The sequence below is a fragment of the Numida meleagris genome, chromosome 1, assembly GCF_002078875.1.
Source record: "Numida meleagris isolate 19003 breed g44 Domestic line chromosome 1, NumMel1.0, whole genome shotgun sequence".
In the NCBI taxonomy this organism is placed as follows: domain Eukaryota; kingdom Metazoa; phylum Chordata; class Aves; order Galliformes; family Numididae; genus Numida; species Numida meleagris.
This window is the reverse complement of record NC_034409.1, coordinates 48,460,500-48,482,182: the sequence shown is the minus strand read 5'-3', so window position 1 is coordinate 48,482,182 and position 21,683 is coordinate 48,460,500. Positions and strand designations below refer to the sequence as shown.

General features: G+C 39.2%; 1 protein-coding gene across 9 annotated transcripts in view; it reads right to left on the bottom strand.

Annotated features, from left to right (window-relative positions):
- Nucleotides 1–21,683, bottom strand: part of CNOT4 (CCR4-NOT transcription complex subunit 4) — a 75,711-nt gene that overhangs the window by 32,516 nt on the left and 21,512 nt on the right. For 8 of the 9 annotated variants that reach the window (XM_021412834.1, XM_021412694.1, XM_021413179.1 and 5 more), the window contains exons 2-3: nucleotides 10,669–10,912; nucleotides 3,032–3,229 (exon numbers count right to left, since the gene is read on the bottom strand). In XM_021412834.1, coding sequence (XP_021268509.1) covers nucleotides 3,032–3,229; nucleotides 10,669–10,842 — 372 coding nt within the window. In that variant the 5' untranslated portion in view covers nucleotides 10,843–10,912. Of the gene's footprint in view, nucleotides 1–3,031; nucleotides 3,230–10,668; nucleotides 10,913–15,236; nucleotides 15,260–21,683 lie in introns of those variants that run through there. The other variant, XM_021412924.1, reaches the window with a different exon arrangement.

The following is a 21,683-nucleotide window of genomic DNA, read 5'->3' as shown; positions in this document are numbered from 1 at the left end:
GAATAAAATAATCACCTTGATATATTAACTGCCAGGAACAAAATACTGAATTCTGACTCATTTGCTCTACTCCAAAGAGAAAAAGTAAATCAATTAACTCAAGATAGCCATTTAGAAAACTAGACTAAGTATAGGAAGACAGTATACAAGGGTGGCTCTGAAAGTAATGCCTCCTATTATTTTCTTTTTGGGTTGTCTCACAATGCCAGAGGCAGATTTTGGTGGTATGGCAGCAGAGTTTGGACCTTCCCACCAACATGCCATTACATTTTGTTGCTGTGTCACAGATAGCAGCAGAGGGCAGCATGACAGAACAGCATCTGATGTGGAAGTGCCCGTGAATCAAAGGAGTAGAATTGAATTCTTTAATGAGAAAGAAATTGCACCCACTGACATTTCACTGATGCTTGGTGAACACTTACGGAGATCATGCAGTGGATGTGAGTGGTGGGTGGTGTGTTTCAACAGTGGCAACAGTGACGTGAAAGACAAGCCAGATTCCAAACAGCCATGCATAGCCATACCACAATATGAAGACTGCCTCAATCAGTTCATCTATGTGAATCAGCTATAAGCGGTGACTATGTTGAAAAGTATTTTGTAGCTGAGAATTTGTTCTATCCAATAGTACTGTTGTGCTCTTTGTATCTGTTATAGTTTCCATGGAAATAAATAGGAATCATTACTTTTGGAGCAACTTAGGACACTTCCCAGGGGCAAAAAAAACCAACCAACATAGCAGAATCAACACTGCACCGAAACAAGTGACTGAATATCAAACCCCAGAAGGGGAAAAAACCTCCTGTTCTGCTCTTTGCTGCACCAGTTAAGCAATAACAAATCACTGGGGGATCCTACTCAAAACAGCAACATCTTCAGCATATTAAAAAACTTGTTCCCTGTGTGCAAATAGCATTGGCAATACACTGTAACCAAAAGCCTCTCTTTCTCCATCCCATGACAGTGGCAGCAACTACTCAAACTGAATTTATGTCAAGTAAAGGTTATTTCTAGTTCTAGACTACAGCCTGAAAGGAAGCAAGAACAGAATCACAGAATAACCCAAGTTGGAAGGGACTCAACCATATCATTGAGTCCAACTTCTGCCCACCAGCAGGATTCTACTTGCCCCAAATCCATCAGCTCCATCTTCAGACATCACTATAACATAGTTAAACTGTACTGATCCAAGAACTACACCTGACCTCCTACTCTCTCTTCTTAAGGTAGTATCAAGGTCTTCAAGATCCTGCAGCATTATTCACACTGGGAAAGTCCTTTAGAACTACTGAGCAAGCTGAACACAGAATCATAAAATTGCTCCGGTTGGAAAGGACCTCCAAGATCATCAAGTCCAAACCCAACACTACTCTAACAACCCACCGCTAAATCATGTCCCCGAGCACCACATCCAGACGGTTTTTCAACATTCAACCAGAATCTCTTGCTGGTCTCTTCTGACCTCTCCTCAACTGATCTGCATCCTTCCTCAATGACCCTATGCCTACCTTTGGACACCATTACAGAGACTGTCAGTCCTGAGAGAAGAACTTCTTGAAGCATCTTATAGATTACATTCCTGGTAACACGAGGCAGAATGGCCATCACAATTTTCATGAGAGCATGTCAAGAGGATTGGATCCACCTGCACTCTATCTTGATCTACGAACCTATCTTCAGAAACAGAAAATAGCAGCCAGACTCCCCTCTCAACTCACTTCTATTTGTGTTGGAGCTTTTTGCCTCCTTAAGTGGAAAATTTAAACTGGACATATTTAATACATTTTTTCTTTTTAGCCTCTCTCTTTTTCAGGCTAGGTTTCCTGGAAATCATGTCATCTGGGTGCTGCAATGTTCAGCACATATCCATTATCAGCTGGTATGTCAGCGAAAATACTCATCACTACAAAATCTAATAAAACCCTATAACTTATTACACCAAAAAGTTAGCGTGAATCTGCCTAAGGTTAAAAAGAAGTTTGTGTATACTATTTTCTAACTTGCAAATCCACTACCCTGTCCAAGAAATTTAATACATCTTTTAGTCATAAATAACACTGAGTCAATGTCAACAGCGGTTTGCAAGTGCAGTTAACTGGTTCCTACATTACTGTCAAAACCACAATGCTAAGAGATATTTCTCTTCCCTTCATATCCTTTTCTCCCCTCCACTATAAGCAGCTTTCTACTTGCTCTTTTCCAGTCTACCAAAACACAGCACATTCTCAACAAGTCCTCACTTACATCTGAGGTTACTCCAGACAGTTTAGTCCAATCAGGTGAATTCAAGTTGGCACAGTAGTTTCAAAGACATCTTATCCTGTAGTATACTCCTTTCACATACTAATTCTAAGCTTCTTTTTGATGACAGAGTAACAATCCTCTTTCCTGGGTCCTCCTCTTACTAATTTTTTCTTCAAATGACATCACCCTTACATTCCTTCCTAGGCATGCCTTAGCTGTTCGCTTTCTTCTTCTGTCCTTACAGGATTGTCCTACCCTTATATTTTTTCTTTATAACCTGACCTAGCTCTCATTTCAGAATAGGTTGTGCGTGACAGAGCTGGGTACTGCCAGCAGATCCAGCATAATAAGATGAATAACAAAAATCCTTAAGCTCATTTTATCTTAACAGACTCTTTTGAAGAAATACAAAGAAAATTTCCTTAAAAAATAAAGCATCTGTATTCTCAAAAACAAAAGACACAAATCACTTATTGTGAGCTTATTCTCACAGAATCGTTTGAGTTAGAACATACCCTAATAGGTCATCTGGTCCAACTCCCCTGCAATGAACAGGGACATCTACAACTAGATCAGGCTGCTCAAAGCCTAGTTAAGCCTGACCTTGAATATTCTGGAGTAGGAAGCTCAGTAGTTGCCTTAAGCAGGCCCCAGTCAGCATCGGGGAGCCTTTTGAAAGCTGCTTCATTTAGTGTCCACTAGACACAGACAAGGGTGGGCACAAAGGTGTCCCAATAGTTTCTTGATAGCGAGTTAAGAGCAAAATCTACAGATATGAAGTGCTCACCTCTGGGTCTGCTAGGCGCTGAGATAACCCTACCACGAAGACGAGATTCTTCTGTACAACCCGTACACTGGCCAAATGTTTGCGATTCTCTGATATCTTCTGTTTCCTCTCATTTTGTTTCTGTTTCTTTTCATTTTTTATCCTTTGCAGCTCTTCCTGGGAGAGTGGTTTGTACACTGCTGGATCTTCTGGGTATGGCTAGATATAACAAATACAATTAAAAACAACCCATACAGGAGACAACATATTTGAAAATCATTAATCCCAACATTCTAACACATGCATTTCTTTCCTCCATCAGACTGTTCTGATTGTTATGACCAACCACATCATGAGAGTAGCATATTAAGTAAACACTGCAAATTTTCAGAGTTTTCCTATTTATGGGCATGATACTGATGTAAGCAAGAGCCACATTCTAACTGAGCTGCCTGGTCTATCTGGCAACATTAAAAGCAGCTACAACATGACAACCAACACGTCCCATTAAGATTTCACTAACACTGCACAGTAAGAGTGAAAGTATTCTGCATATTCACTTTGTATTTAGTTGTTTGATACATTCAAATCTGTATTAACAAACATGAAGACTACAGGATAAGAAATTGAAGTATTAATGTAATTTCAGTGACCCAAGACAACAGCAACACTATTACATGACTCAGTCTTTACACAGTTACCTTCTCTGATCAAAGAGACAGGTTTCAGAATAGCTAACTGCATACTGATTTGACAGTATTTTTGCCATGCTTATTCATCAGTTTGAAACCTGGTCTTTGTCTTCCCTGGACAAAGTTGTATTTCAAACCTTAATATTATAAACTACAGATGACTTCTCAAACAGACCCAACACTAGTTTTTAATTTCAAAATTGACTAGCAAAAAAGAGGTCCTTGTTATTACTTAGAAAGACTGCTCTATTCATGTAGAGTGTGCACCTATTGCTATAAAGGCAGTATTTTAGCCCAGTCATTTAGACTACAGTGCACAACCTTTTGTCCCAGACTACTTCTCAAAGCAGTCCATGTTCCTTACTTGTCCCACTTTTTTCATACTGAGAAGTTGGATTTCATACTTTATGTACAAAGCAATGCTAAGGCACAGAAGAAGGTGCACAGAACAAACCTCAAAGTGTTTCTAAACTCTGAAGAGGTAGTCAAAAAAAAGAAGAGTAGTACAGGATACATGCATTAAGGTAAAGATTTGAGATAAAGAACTTAAGCTGACCAGTATGTTAAGCCAAGCTCTTAGCCTATACTACAATAACCAAAGGTTTGAATTTCCAACAAAAAATGTACTAACCTTCCTTACTGCCCTTTGTTAATACCAGAATACAAAACTTTGTCAAACTAAATGACCTAAGAAAACCTACAGCAGCAAATGAAAATAAGGTTTGGCTTAAACACATATATTCTGATACTGGAAGAGCCACTCAGCGAATTCTTACAACTGATAGTCTTCTGAGTACATCTCCCAACAAAACTAAGATTCACTTTCAAGTTTAGTAAGTTACAAGTCTAGCATCACTACACTATACTTGAGACAACATCTGCAAATACACCGTGGTCAACTTCAGCAGATGGTACTGAAAGTTTAAACATCAAGATCTGTTTTTAGTATCACAATGGAATTTAAACTCGTACGATATCTAGCATTAATCAGAAGTACACACTTAAGTGCTCTGCATGAAAACACCATAAGGACTCACATTATCCTTTAAGAACAATACTTAAGATTGTACTATTGCTCTAAGTTATTCCATTCATAAGTAACACTGACCACTTAATGCAGATTTCACTTACTGAACATTTAGTGATCATTTGATGATAAGGGCCCGTGTTAGTAAGGTCATTTCAAACTAGCTATAGCCAATGATTTTCTTGATTTTTAACACGTACATGAAAAAACAGATATAGAGTAATCCTATAGTATGCTTCACTTAAAGAACTTCTCAAAGTCTCAGAATATAGGAGATACTGGTTTGTTCCGGGGAAGAGAAAGAGTGCTCAAAGAGATATAATTCAGTTATGATGATCAAGCTGAGTTCAGGAAAAGAAACAAAACAAGTGCAGCAGTACAAGATGGAGTTCCAGAAATAAAATGGCTTGCCCTACAGCGAACAGTGCGGTGTCATCTTGACAAATCAGACTTTTGCAGATAAATTTCTTCCCCGAATTTCATACAGTGCAAGGCAAGACTTACAAACATGCTACTATCTGGTACTGTGCCTTCAGTACGTTTTGTAAGATCCACAAAGACCCAAGGAAAATACAGCAAACAGTGTCAAAGTTCACTGACTTCTTTCTTGCCATGTATAGTAACATTAAGAGCGTATCTTCAAATGAGAAGCATGGAGACAGTACATCCCTTCTCTGTACAGCAATTTGTTAATGGAAGTCCTCAACACTAGTCTGCAAACCTCCTACATGGCTTAAGCATATGCCTGAGGAGAGCATTTGTCCATAATAAGAATAGTGCTTTGTATTTGTAATGGAGAGTATGAGAATTGCTGGGAGACACGCAACTAAACAGCAGTAACTTCAAAATCAAAGAGTAGAAACGCCTTCTCATCAGGTAGTACAAGATTACCTGAATAAGGATTTTAATCATTTAAAAGTAGCAGCAGTTATTTGCCACCATAGATAACTTGTTTCAGCAACAGAATGATCAAAAGTTCTCATTAGATAGTGTAGTGCTGTACTGTATATGAAGTGTTTCATATGTATACTTAAGACTTCCATGACATATCTAATGCTTCTAAGGAATACGAACAGTTGGGCATCCTGACTTGCAGAACCTGTAAATGAATCTACGCACCTCTTGACTCCCAAGAGTGAATCAGAAACCCAATTCTAAGTGATAAATTACTATCTATATAAAACATGCAGCATGATGAGAGTTGAGTAAAATTATGCATTTAAGGAGGGAGACAAGTAAGCACAGTATCAACAGCATTTGAGAAGTTCATTCTAAAAATTCTGAGTCCTAAGAATTCCGTTACTTTCAAATAATGGCATAAACTCAGTCTACAAATAGGACAAAAAATGATTTCATCTTCAGAGTGACTGATTCTGACAGTGAAGTTCATGAACTCAGGTGACAGTTCAATTACAGACAGAATATAAGCAGCAAACACTGATGGCAAATGGCTCTGAAAGCCAAAGTGAACTGACTGTGGGGGTAATCTCACAATATCATTTCGCCTGCTGCTTACTCTGTCCAACTCTACGAAACCAAAGGAGGACCATAGATCCCCACAAGCTCTCAGCCAGTAGAAGTGAATACGCTACTAGACATGCCTAAAAAAGCCCAACAAACTTAAGTCAAGCACAAATCTATTTCTGTTTTGCATGGCATAAAACAAGGGGCTAGATGTTCCTAAAGGCCAAGACAGATAAGATGGTACTTGTTTAACTTACTATCACCAATTCCCTTAGATGGTAGAGAATTTGAGCTCCAAGCAAAGCAGCTACATCAAATGTTATCAGCGTTTATATACCTTCAGATACAGGACATTAAGAGATGTCAACATCACTGATTCACTGCCTAAATTTGACATAGTTCTCTTGAGTTCTACAAAAGCTATTCCCAAAAACCTAAGGAAAACAACTGGACAAGATCTGCCAAGATGAATAGTGACCCGACTGTTTACACTATCTACAAGTTGCTGGTAGTCCTACAAGAACTTCAGGAGTTCAGACGTCTCTTCTGTAGCCTCGTTTCTTTTAGCAGAGATGGCCCTTGATGAATTCTTAGTCCTCCTCACTAAGTTTGTCTTGTCATTTAAATTTTGTTTTCTTTCAGACTTTTTTCCCCACATTTTCCCATTTGTTGAAAGCTGAGCTGGTATTTATCAAGCATTTTGATTTGGTCATTTCCCAGATGGGTCACATTCCTTCCACACAATGGATGTACCAACATTTCCTGGTTGCTGCACTGCTACAAAATAGGTTCTGAAATGAGAAATACAGAAAAAGTCAATAAGGTTTATGTATATGTTATAGTATACATCACACTAGTTATATCAACAAGTAGTAATTCCTAAATATCAACTATTGCACTGAACTATTCAGTTATGGCACTAGCAGCATAGGAGGAAATGATGTTTGAAGACTGCTGCTTTTACAGAGGCAGGAACAGAAAAAACAGACAAGAACACGTGTAAAACATGTTAGTTTCTTGGTCATAAATGTGTAAGCTTAATACTAATCTTCATCTCCAATACAATGCACCAGGACGAACAAGGTTTGTTCTCCAGTTCCTTGGCATAACAAGATACAAGAACAGCAGCATATCAAATTATACTTTTTGGTGGAAGTGCAAAGCAATTAAGAAATGTGAAGAAATCACGCTTTTTGATTGTTTATGGGGTTTTTTAAGCTTTCCCTTTAGTGACATCTAAAAGTTGTAATAACTGACACTAAGGTTTTTGTGCTATGCACTATCAAAGCAACATAAGTCACTAAAAATTATAGACATTCATACAAAAACAGTACTTAGGCCACTGAATTTTAAAGAAAAAAATCACAAAGAAAAATCACCAGTTGCACAACTGAAACTAGTGAGTTTGCTGACTTGTAAAGTAGCTCTTAAGGACAGCATATTTTCATTTTAATTTGACCAGTTAGTGTCTATTTCACTCACAGTTAAGAAACCAATTGGCTGGAAAAAACAGAAATGCTTGCTTAGCATCTTACGATTGACTAGACCTACAATTCTGAAGGGCATCAAGAACTCAAGAACAGGTCAGTTCTATTTTTTTTTTTTTTAAAGTAAGGATTTCTTATAGCTAATGAATTAAGTAGAAACAATTTGTAAGTCTATTCAAAAGCCATTTAAAGTTTACGATGCCTTTGCTATGTTAAGACTAACAAACACTAATATCAGCACTCAAGTTTAAGTCATACTTTCTTACTCTCACAAGCCAAGCAAATGTGTGTCTACTATCATTAATAACCAGAAAAAAATACATACTAACTCAATTAACTACAACCATGTGACTATTTTCTGCACACGTGCATGTCAAGCTATCTAACAGTTCAAGTATGTAGAGGTATTTTCTCCTTGGTGGGAAATAATGCAAGCTAACATCTTTTTGGTTAGAAGCTAGTTAGAGAAACTTAGGAAAATAATATACACATAATATGCAGTCCAAGTCTGTCAAACATATGGCACAGACACCACTCTAAGAGTAGAGCCAATAGATTTTATCATAGACTTATTTCAAGATCTTCCCCAAACCTTTCAGACAAAATCCCCAGCCAGGGAACTTCACTGCTACTCTCCACAGACTAACAGCCAAACCGCTGGAGAACATTAATTGCCACTCAACACCCTTGGCACTAAGAACAGTTTTCCTCTTAACTGTGCATGACATACTTTTATGCTTTAACATATGAGGTCTTGCTTGAATATGCATATTCACAGTCCATTTTGCAGTAAGAATCCCGCACTGGCATATGCATTATTAACAAGAGGTAACTCTTGAGAGCACAGTACCTACTGTAACTTTCCTACAATGAAAGCATATGCAGAAATCTTACTGCTTTGCCATTTTCTACACTTCAGCATTAAGTGATCGCAGCCAATGCATAGCACAGTTAACATGTATTAGAAGACTACTTAGACCTTTTCCCCAGAAACCCTACTACGTACAGATGGGAAATACATAAACACACTGCATGCAAAACACACACCTGGTACAGAAGGTTCAGTGCACTTCACAAGGTGGTTTCTTCAGGCCTCTTCAATGCTGCCATCAACTGTATGGCTCCAAGAGGTTTACTCCCAGGATCTCAGTGGGGTCTTTGCACCACAATGTCCGTCTGTGCCACAAAAAGGTGCATACTCCAGCTTCCTCTATGCTTTTACAATCCAATGAAATAGCTGCAACTCTCCTTAGGAGCATCTTGCAGTCCACAGATGAAGAAAACATCGAGAATATAATCCACATCCATTGTGAAATAAATCTCCTTCCTTTCCTGGAACGGTGTGCTTCCTTCCTTCTGATTGCAGAGCTCATTCTAGCTTTTCTTCCAGAACCTCTCCTTTTTCCAAGCAAATTGTATCCAACTCAGTAAAATATTTGCATAACCAATCATAAGGCAGATTATTCCACATGAGAAAGTTCAGCTGTGGCAATATCCATATTTCAAAGAATCCCAGAGGCACTGAGTATCATGCTGATCGTATGATTTTTCAGATATATTCCCCAAACTTCCAATAATGAACGATCAGAGATAAATCAAATAGTTGTTGGCAAAATAGTAGCATAATATATCCAAATACACGAAGAAACTTATACAGATGAGGAAATTCCAAAAAATCTCATGTTTGTACCACGAAATCACATGTTTGTAGAGTAGGAATTTGCTTGTACTATAAGAAGTACTACACAGCACAATGCCTGCTGCAGGTGACACACATGTGGAAACCAGTTTGGCCAATGACAGGCAGATCTTCCTTGTAGACTCACAGATCAAATACTGCACAAACTTGTCGCAATATGTTAACAGTGTTGCTGTGCAATAGCCCTGGAGCTTGCAGAGGTATCCAAAGACAGGTTAGCAGGGAGAGCTCTAGCATAGCCAAAGCCCAAAAGAGCAGCAAGAAAACATGACTGGAAGTGTTTATGGAAAGCTGTGGCAGTGAATCAAGATAGTGAACTCAGGTAAGATTACTCAGGGTCTGAGAAGGGAGCTGTAACATGAGACAGGAAGCCAAAGGCATAAACTGAGGGTAGGAAAACAATTAAATAGCAGGAGAAAAAGCAGATATAAGTAGCTGCAGTTACAAAAAGAGGAAGGCCAAGCAAGAAAGTTACAATCAAGGGATACAATTAGAATTAAAGAGAAGATACTGAGAAATAATTTTATAGTAAACACTGAAGATAAGGAAGTAATAAGTTATACAAAACACTATGAGAAGGAGGAAAATAATTCAAAGGAAAAAGCGGGCAACTTAGTGAAGCTGAAGTTTATAGTTGCGGCCAACCACAGTAGTGGCCAGACTTTAGTTAAGAGATAGGGAAAAATAAGTGAGACTCTGAAAATACTACCTTTAAGCATTTGGCAACAAGATCAGAATACTAGACAAATAGACTTAGCCTAGATTTTGAAAAGCTTTAAAGTTTAATACCATTGGATATATTTTCCAAAGGTTTTGCATGTTTAGCGTCCAGAAAAATGGATTAAGAGCTCTGGTGCCACAAACAAAACAAGCAGGTGTTTTATAAGCTTGCCTCAGACAGCTCTGCTACTTTAGCTGAACCTCAGCCCTTAGAAAATCCCTAATGCTGGAATCCTCACTGTCCTTCCTGAAAGAAACTCTGGCAATGCATGAGCACTCCAAATCAGAGGACTTTTTTTTTTTTTGGCAGTTCTCCCAGCATCAGCATGCCTTGGTTCTGATCCACAGCTTCCCCTACTAATCCAGTTCTGAAATTAACAAACCAAGACTAGCAGTTGCACAACAGCTTTGACACATGCAGACAAAACCTCAAAGATCCAACACCTCACCTCTGAATTATGCCATTACTAGAAGAATGTTTCCCAGAAGGAAAAGGATGTCTTTGGTATCATCACAAGGCAAGAGCCTTGTGATATGAGCAAGACAAGCCGCTGATCCAGGATATTTACCTTTCTGCAAGCAGGACAAAGTCCATTCTCATCAGTGCGGATACGATGCCAACAGAAACGACAGATTTGGTAGCCACAGGTGCAAGGGAAGAAGTTGATGTCATCAATCTCCAGAGGCTCCATGCAAAGAGGGCATTCCACAGGGTCTTCCTTAGCATCAGGGCTGCGAGACATCTTTATATGTTCGCAGAGCAGCAAAAGTTTATAATAACTTAATAGATAAAGAAGGTCAGCACTTGAGGGGCTGCAAGAAAAAAAACAAAGGAATATGATTAGTACTTTTGACAACCTTTCTTTTGTCCCTTTTCATATTTCACTTCTCCATCACTTTCCTTCTCCCCACAAGAGTTACTAGCTAATAACCAGAGTCTGAGTCTGCCTTCCTACTTATGAGTCACACAGATAATATGAAAGATGCTATTGATGATGTACCTCCCTACCTGGATACGTAAGCACTTCTTTGATATTTAGTAGCCTATTTGGGTTTCAAGCTGTACAGTTGCAAAGAAATGCTTAGAATGTATGATGTACACTGTCAAGTTCTTCCAGCTCCTTTTACTGACTGTTTGCTTGAAAACTTCTACAAATTCAACTCAGGACTTCATGCTCAAGACCAATTTATTCCTTTTCCCAGGGATTTGGAACGACATTTAGGTCATCCATTCAGACTTTTCAGTAGGGTTACAGAATTATTGAACAGAAACAACGAAAGCTTCTTACACGGAATGATTCACTTCTTTGTCCATCCCCTTTTATTTTTTTTTGTATGGAGACCAACCAAACCTTAGGACTACTTTTAAAGTAGCATTAACCAAGGTTTGTCAGGTACAAAACTTTCTACACGTGTCAGACAACTTTCATCACGTCATTTACACTTATTATCAGCATTTAATTCAAACTAAAGCTGAAATATGTTCTATGTGCCCAGAACAAACAAACAAACAAAAAAAAAACAAAAGCACCCTAGTTTCAGCTAAGAGATCAGACAATACAGCTTTTTTGGATCAGAACTCTGAAAAAGAAACAAAATTCATGCCACTATTTTCTTAACTCATCTCTTGATCTCAGTCATTTGAACATGCTTCCTTTCTGTCAGCTTAAGAATGCAGAACAAGAAAAAGTTACTGTCATATTCACAAAGGACATAGTCCTAACTGGGATATTCAATTAGTTTTCTCATTGTTTTCCTCCTCTCTCCAGTTAACTATGAACATGGATACTTGAAGTGGTATCTAGTCTCAGCAAGCTGTCTTTACCTGCCACAGGAAATATGCACTTATATAAAAGAAAATTAAAGAAACAGAATTTTAAAGTGGATCTTTTGGAGGAAAACAAACAAAAAACCCCACACCACTAAGCCTCCCCCAAGATCATGATTGATATTCTAGTTACACGCCTACAGATACAGCCTTCTTCACCCCAAGCATTGAAAAATATCCAACCAGAATTGATACCTGCATGACCACACTACCTCCGATAGCATGTTATCATGCAAATAGAGATATAAATTAAGGTCACACACCATGTGGAGTCTCCTCTACCTTCCCAGTGAGTTTTCCATTTCATTTTTATCCAAAGCAAAACAAAACAAACCAGACCATGTACAATTCAATCCTTCCCCATGCTTTTAGGAGAAAGTCCAGAGAAATTCTTAGGTCCATCTACTTGAAGAGTGACATTTAATCCTATCCTCAGAAATGAGTTTTGAGATCAATTCCTTGCGCACAGATCTGCGTATGCGGCAGTATCAGCCTTACATATCTGTGATTTATACCTAAACTACCACAAAACCCAGTTCTGTTTATCATCATCTTCTGGCTCTAAACCACACTTCCTCACATGAAACCCATCTCATAATGCCTCTTAGGTTCCAGCTCATGCTGGGACCAACCACTCTGAAGGACAGGACCAGTTCAGAAGCAGCCCGCAATGCTTGTCTCTGTCCTACACATTTCTTCAGGGACAACATTTTCTGCAGGTAGCCAGGAGAGAAGCTTGAGGAGTAACAGCACAGACACACTCAGTCAAAGCACAAACTAAATACACAGTAGAACAAAAAACAGTATACAGCTTTGCATGGGATTGTTGCATTGTAGCCAGGTTTATATGTGTTCACCAGCTGATACAGCATCCTAGACTAACTGCAATTTAGTCTGTTTTCGTAGTGAGTATAGCCTCAAGGTACGAAACACAATTCTGGTAAACACACAGCATTGCCTTTAAGATGTAAAACAAAGAATACAAGTTCCATTAAACGCTCAAATAAAACTAAAGAAGGGAGAACGTATACTAGATCCATCATCTTCTCTCTCTACATGGCATGCACTAGCCACAACACTGCCCTCTTTCTGACCTTCACAAGGATTAAAATCAAAGAAGTTCAACTCCTACAATAGCATGGCAGCTTTCCATTAATTATCTGTGATTTAATTAGTGGTATATTACAATTCTTTTGATCATCTCAAAACCATATCATGGGACCTTACCAGTGTTTTAGATAGAACAGAATCTGGCCTGAAAGAAGGAAAGGCTTACTTTGCCTGGGAGCTTTGACTTCTTTAAAAAAACCATTCACATTAGCTGCAAGGATTGTTAAAAGGCCACAGCACACTACTTAACTGCTTGTTACACAGATAATACACATTTCTGCAGCAACTCTAACACTTCTTGCATTCCCTGTATGCAAATTAAGTTTGCTATAACAAACTTTTCACACTTGTATGGCAGAAAAAGCATTACAACTTGAAAGTGACTTCAAAAACTGAAGCACGCAATAAACTGCACAGATTTTGTTCAGTTTTCACCTGGATTTGACTTTCTACAGATTGCCAAACAACAGGTCAGTAAGTAAACAGCATATTCTAATCAACACTGTACTCATTCCACTGCACATCCAGCAACTTCGAACCTGCTGAAATGTGTGTAAGTAAAGCTACGCTACTACTAGTGAAGCTGTAGGTAGAAGCACGGCTTTGAAGAACTTCCAGCTCATCACAATAAACCTATTGAATTATGAAGTTGTTTCTGGAATCTCTGCTAGAAACATTATCAGTTCATGTAAAAAGAGTGTGACATATTAGCCAGTGCCTCTGGGATATGCAGACAAACTCTTAACAAAACTGCAACATGATTGACATTTATGAGCTGTTTAAGTTAACACTTAGAGTTCAGCATCTGTTAGCAATAATGCCAATAGTTTGCATCAGTCAGTAAATGGCCTGTTATTTCACAACAAGGAGTAAAGAACAGCTGTGTGCTATGTTTCAAGTAACTAACTGAGAAGCAATATTTATTTGCTTGGGAAAACATCATTCAAACATCCAATCTAAAGATTCTCTCCAATTGTTTCCTTTTTTTTTGGGCGGGGGAGGGGGTGGTCAAGGGGGGTGGAGAGGGGTTAATAAACCAGGGACTGTGGCCCAATTCTGCATCAGAATAACGCTCATTTTTCAAAACCACAGAAGTAACATTCATACAAAGCTACCAAGAAACACAACAAAACTGGCCAGTTCTAAGGCTATTCCAGAGAATTCATTCTGAAAATTAACCGCATAGGAAAAGTAATGCAGTGACAGCAAACCACACAAGGCAATACTACATACTGTATTCAGACCAGAGTATGTGGTGTTTGGGATCAAGTTCCCAGGGATTAATTTAATAGCATCTCAGTAGAAAAAAAAAGGAATGCTGTGTACATGTATGTGCATGCACACACAAAATAACAGCAGCTAGAATTTATCTATACACTTTCCATAGAACTGACACTGCCATCAAACAGCACTCCAGCAGCTCCATCCTGTTTAAAGAAGACTGTGTGAAAACATTCACACAGAGGAAGGAGCAGGAAGGAGCAAAGGTGGACAGTGTCCAGCAGCATCTCGTAGATACAGTGAATTCGTAATAGGTAATGATCAGAAAATAGAAATAATTAGTTGGTGTGGTAGAAGGGATAAGACACACAAAGATAGCGTTCCTTTTTTCCCCAAACATATACAGAATGAAAAAAAATATTTAAACTAACACAACTTGTGGTTTCAGTCTATTTAGGATGCTGACATTACCTTTTTGGTTTTTATATGAGGTGAGCAAGTTTAGCTTCCCACAGTTTATCATAATCTTCCTGACTTAGTTTTAGAAGAGGTCTTAAAAAAAGCGGGGGGGGGGGCAGGTGGAAAGCAACTATCTTGTCATTCATTCTTGTTCCTCAAGTGCACTAGTTCAAGACTTGACAGACACACAGAGTCCATCTTTGCATAATAAATACTAGAACATTTCTATCTGCTAGCAGTTCACCTTAGTGTAAGTGTTCCTTAATTCCCCTTTCAGGAGGGCAGGTCTCCCCAGAGGATGCAGATGCCTTGGCCCCTTTGCCAGGCAACAGGCTGAATCCAGCCTTGCTACACGCTTTAGGATACTTAAAGTATTGCAGCCTGAAGTTGTCAAAATCAAGTAAAAAAAAAACTGAGTAAAAGACCCACACCCCCAAAAATATTTTAGAGACTTAAGGCCACTTGAAAGAGAAATCCAGGCATGTGTCAGCTAATGGTTCACATGAAGTTCAAACACACCTGACACTTGAAGTGAAACAGGTCGGAGCCTATGCACAAAACCTTCAGTAAACATCTGTTAAACTTGCACAAACTCATGCATTTTTTCAGTCTTGTATCTTCTGAAATTCATCTAGGCCTTGAGAAATCTCGAGAATGAACTGGGGATTCTGTTTGTGTAACTTCACACAACAGGCAGCCGCTGGAAACTCCCATCCTCATTGTGATGAAGGATCAATTCCCCTTTCAAACCTAATCTCTACTGTGACTCTGTTTAAAAGCTAGAGGTAGAAAGAAAGGTAAAACGTCAGTTATAATGGATTACTCTGCTTCCTTCATCTAGCAAAGCTACAGCTTTCTCAGCACAGCACTCTCCTCCAGGCAGCGCCAGTCTGGTGTCCAGAGGCCCACATTTGGATTAGGCCCTTGCACTAGTACTACTGCTATCAGGAAAAAAAGCCTTATTTAGTCTCCCAACATATGAAAGGCTATCACAGTGGTCATCGCAAGGTGTACATGGAATCATTAAGGTTGGAAAATATCTCTAAAATTAAGTTCAACCATCAGCCACCATGCCCACTAACGCAGAGGCTGAACAGAAAGGTACGCTTTCAAGCACCCAGAATTGAGGGAGACCAAGTCATCTAGCAAACCTGTGACAGAGGAAGATCACTTACATACATCTCAAGTCATCTACTACTAGCCCAGTCAAAACTTCTTATCTCAGGCTTTATTTACGTTATGCTCACAGTTCAGAAGTCTGGGGACCTTCTTCAGGCCATCCCTTTCACATGCTGTCCTCCATCCACTTCAATCTTCACAAAGTCTGGAAAGGAAGTGTGATCCTTTCCTCCCACAACCTCATTTACTTCCCTACAAAGCATGAGTAGAACCAAGATGTTGAGTTTTATTCAGAAAGAAAATAAGCCAAATAAGATTCTGACAAATTCATCCACAATAAAGCCTTGGACGCAATAAGAAAATATTCCAGCATCTAAGTTGATTCGCTCAAAGAAATTAAAAGCATAATATTGATCTGTAATTGTATAAATTAACTTCTCACATTCACTCATATTAGAACAGGTTAGGCCGAGAACAGCTAGAGAGCAGCCCTGAGGAGAAGGATTTGGGGGTGTCAATTGACAAAAGACTCACTATGAGCTGGCATGTGTGCTTGCAGTTCAGAAGACCAATTGTATTCTGGGTTGCATGAAGAGAAGCGTGTCCAGCAGGTTGAGGGAGGTGATTCTGCCCTCTGCACTCGTGAGACCCCACCTGGAGTACTGCATCCTGTTCTGGGACCCCCAGCACAAGAAGGACATGGAGCTGTTGGAGCAGGTCCAGAGAAGGGCCATGAAGATGATCAGAGGGCTGGAGGGTTAAGGCTCTTCAGCCTACAGAAGACTCCAGGGGAGCCCTATAGCAGCCTTCCTGTACCTGAATGAGGCCTACAGGAAAGCTTGGGTGTGACTTTTTGGAAAGGCATGTAGAGACAGTACAAGGGGAAATGGCTTTAACCTGGAAGAGGATAGATCTAGACAAGATACTAGGAAGAAATTCTTTACTCTGAGGGGTGGTGAAACACTGGAACAGGTTGCCCAGAGAGGCTGCAGATGCTCCTACCCTGGCTAGGCTGGATGGGGCTTTGAGCAACCTGGTCTAGTGGAAGGCGTCCCTGCCTATAGCAGGGGAGTTGGAACTAGACCTTCTTAAAGGTCCTTTCCAACCCAAACCATTCTATGATTCTATTAACATGAATGCTAACGTTCTTTATTTTCTATGTGACTTCATTTGAATTCTTTTCCAACCTATAACTTCACTCTACAAGTAAAATACCAAAAGAACTTTGAAAATGTATGAGAAATGGACTACACAATTAGAAACTCAGATACTCATAAGCTTCTTATGTCACAGTCAGTGACCACACAACATGAGAATAAATATTCCAGCAAGATTATTTCCCATTTCTTGGGACATTAGCAGGAAATGCTTAAGCAGCAAAACCAAAAAAGCCATACCTCCATAGATGCGCATACAATAAATTATCAAATATTGCAGACAGCAAAAATGTCATGCAAAAAAGTCAAGATTTACATCTATTAGCTGTTGTTAAACATGAAAAAATTCAGAACTACCCTAAGTTCCCTAAATCTGTCATTACTATTGAAAAAAATGCTACTCCCATTTCTCGCGTTTTTTTTCTTCACAGCATCTGCTGATAGTCATTGTCAGAAAGAGGATTGAAATGGATCAGCTTGCTCAACCATGCAACAACCACAATGGGGGTACCCACATGCCTGCCAATACTTCAAGTTTTCCTTAACATTGTGTTCTCCCTAGCCCACAGCAAGAACAAGTGCACACCTACTTACCTCTATCACCCTTGTATGGTTGTAAAGCATCACTAGTATTAAGAAGTGGAATATTCTTTCCAAGTCCTAACACCCCAGCTTTCTGTGTATGAGGTCTAGATTATCACTTTCATTGTAAGAGATCCACATTCCAATACAGAAACATTATTAGGCAGTCAGAACAGTACTTTGGCAAAACAAAGCATTTTGTAGAAGACAGATGGTTCAGCGATTAAAAGCTTAGTTAATGTACATTCAGCAATTTGTGATATGACAGCATTTAATTGTAAAGGTAGTCACTAACATAATAAAGAGTATTCAACACCAGGGCAGAGTATCCTGGCAGACCAAGTGCTCAGTGTTACCGTAACTGGCTAATAGACTGCAGCCACTCAAGCTCCCCGTAGCAAGGCACAGAGGCTGAGTGACAGCAGCTGTACCTCACCAGACCAGATTTCATGTGCTTCACAGAACTTCCCAACGACAATTTTTTCCTGACAGTTTTAGCTCTGAAGATCAAAAAATCCTAAACAGAGGTTTCACTGATGATACCCTGAGTAACTTTGGGGAACAATGTTTGTTTGTTTGGCTGGAACAGCTTAAAGCTTCATTCGACATGTTACAACCCCCCCCTCGAGCCCTGAATCTGTGAAACCTATTACATTAACCAGAAGTAATGATGTTACAGTAGCTGCTATCACTAAATAATTCCACATGATTTCCAAACCAATACAGCATATCCTCATATTCGTTTCCTGAGAAAAAAAAAAATAAAAAAGCTCTTCTACCTTAAGAGAACTAGCTCCTCCAAAGAAAGGGAACAGATCATTGAACTAGTAAATTAAAATGACGTGGCCTGACTGCACTTTTAAGAAAACTCAGTACAGCTGTTAATGAGACTTTAGTTATTTAGTTAGGAAGTCTTCATCCAAGAGAAGAGAAGCTCAAGACTTTGCTTCAGTTTTCCGGCTACTGGAGTTTTTTATCAGTCTGTTTCTTTCTCCACTGAAGAAGAGAGGTAAGAACATGCCATTCTGTAATCAAAACACCTTCTGCTAGCTTGTATTAGACTGCCTGCCCAGTAATAATAGCCAGCATTCCTGGCCCAATTACAAAAAAGCTCAGTTCTGACAAGCTCTACAGCCTTTAGGGAGACTACCCACAAATACTCTCTCACACAAAAATCACACCAGTTGAGGCTGCAAGACTGTTTGAAAATAAGTTTCCAACATTCTGCTGCCAACTATTATCTGGATAACTTATCAGGACTTATTTCTGACCTGCTGCTTTCAGCTGCATTTGTTCACATACGCCTAATATTACAGCTGGTCTGATCTCAAAGGATGTCTGAAGAACAAGAGGCACATCACTAAGTACACAGCAGCACAGAGCACCATCAATGTAGGATGCTCACAGAGAAACGTTCACTTTTTTTTTTAAACTTGCACTAAAGGACAGCTCAGATTTTACATTAAACAAGACTCTCACTTGCATTTTCACGGTGCAGGATGAACAAGATTGCTGCAGCATCTTCAGAAGTTGCAGCCTGCCTGTCCAACTGTAGCCAGTAATTGTACTACAATGCAAAAAGCCTTTAGTGCTTTCATATTAGTTCCTAGATATTTAAATTATCCAAGTGAAGGAAAAAATATTCAGCTAAACCTCCTGCAAACAAATCCCCAGAGAACATTATCTTCCACATAAATGCCTTCTTCAGTGGCATAACTATAGCCAGTTATTTGCTGGCTGAAGCAGCAGTTACAGAAACCAGGGCTAAGGAAAATACAATTTGAGCTAAGGCACATCACACATGAAATTTTCCCTCAGAATGTTTGTGAAAATTAAAGTATTCAAGGATCTCTAATTGTTAGAAGTCCAGTGTTATCTTTTGCTCCAGGGAACGGTATCTAGTACTTGGAGCACAACTGTGAAGTTATCTTAAACATAATAATTCTGTAAGTTAGGTTTGGGGGAAAGGGCACAGAATAGGACAATAAAAGCTGATCACAAAGACATCTGCATTCTTACTTGTAGTGTTATTCACTGTAGAGTGCCAAAGATATTCTTTAAGCCTGCAGGAATTCCCCAAGTGACCGGCAGAAAGCTGAGTACTAAGTGGAAGACTGGATGAGCACAGCTTTTGGCTTCCTGTCTCTAGCGACCAAATATCTCAGGAACCTTTGAAATTCCTTAACTCTCCCAACTGAATCACCGAGTTGCCACATCAGTATTACGTGATAACAAGACATATGGCTGATAAACCTTCTATTAGTACTATTCTCACACAAAATAAAACACAAAAATAAGTAAGTTTTCTTGAACAGAGTATAACTGAATCAACTTGGTAACTATTACAGCATCACTGTGACATGAATGAAATGAAGACTTATTCACTCTGAAGCTTAACCTCAGCTTAAGGTGCTCCAGAATTAGGATATGGAAGATGCAGCTAATCTTACTGACAGCCCCACAACTCTGTTCAGCAGTATCCTTCAAGTTTGGTGTCTCAGCTTATGCTTTAAGAACTTGAAAGGGGCAACACATTTTAAATAATTCTGATCAAAGCTCTTTTTTGGAAGTGTTTAAAACTCCTTAACAAACTTTGTGAAAATTGGTGATAAACCAGCGTTGATTTGCTTTCTCCCCAGCTTCTCAACTAAGGCATAACTTATTCCAGGCTTCAAGTCCTGCAATTGTTCAACATGATGAAGACAGAACAAAAGGATAACTTGGCCTTTAAATATTACCAGTGATAGATTTATGCCATTTTCAAATCATTTAAAAATACGAACATAGGACTGGCCTAAAATTATTTTCCTAGCAACAATGGCATTAGATATCCTATGCTTTTTCATAACCCCCGAAAAAACAAGCCTAAGTACTTCAGCTGCATTGGAGGGAAGAGAAGCACCAAAATAAGGTTTAGATGGAAAAATCTGTACAGAAGAAGCCTTATGCAGCTCATCTCTAGGTTCTGGAGGAGCACTGATTCCAGCTCGAGCGCTTCTGCTGAGCTCAAGGAATAACGCAAAACACTGACCTCAAAAGAATAAAAACTCTTTGTCAAAGCCCACGCACATCTCCATCTCAAAACTCACTGACAGCTGATGCCAGAGACCAGCAGATTGGCATACAGTGTTCTGTATGCCCAACAAACCAACAGCCACATGGAGCACCACAGTGAACATGCCTCCTTAGTTTTACACAAGTAAATAACTAAGTTGTTCTTTTCTTGTCAGTTCCCTGGCCAGAAACCATGAAGCACCTATATCAACACCTGCCTTCAGTTCTAACAGTAGGTTAAGTCTAACCTTTATTCGTGAAAAAACTAAGTGCGATTTTTGTTCTTTGTTTCTTTCACCTTAGAATTACGTGGGTGATTTACAAAAAAAAGTAAATCACCTTCTGATTCTCCAGGATGAGGCTTCATTCCTGACAATTCAAGGCACCCTACTGGATGCTATGAAGCCTGCACAGGATGTTAAATGAGAACTGTGATAAACAAAATAGTCTGAATGATACTATTTGGTATCAGCAAACATGTCTCACTCCTGGAAGTTCCTACAGACAGGAAAAGCAAACGGAATATATATTATATCCTTACAAACATGTAGAAAGGAAAACAAGGGAGAGAATTGCAGAGAGAGCTCTCCTCCAGAGCTGAGACTGCTCCCCTACAAAGCAAGCAGGACCCATACTTTCCCCCCACTCCCTTCTCAAGGCAGAACTGTACATACCTTGGTTGGCCTATGAAAAGAAGCCTTGGCAGGCGGCTATTAACTACAGCACTTGGTTTCAACTGAAGACAGCAAGAGAACAAGGAAGCAGCAATAATCAAGAGGTGACTGCTAATCATCTGAAATACATTGCTGAAAAGGTTAGAAATGGAACAGACATACTAAAATTTATTTTGCAGCCATTGAATCACTATATTTCTAGAGCCAAAGACAATGTGTACAAGCAATTGTGCAGCTATTCTACTGTTCCTTTTCAGAGGAGACAGTGCAACGAGAACTGCTAAGCAATAATGGTTTCTCATGCATTGGTGGTTTACTTTATCAGCATTTTCATACTATTTTATTTTAAGTATTTCCATGGCTGAATTGAGCATTTTGCT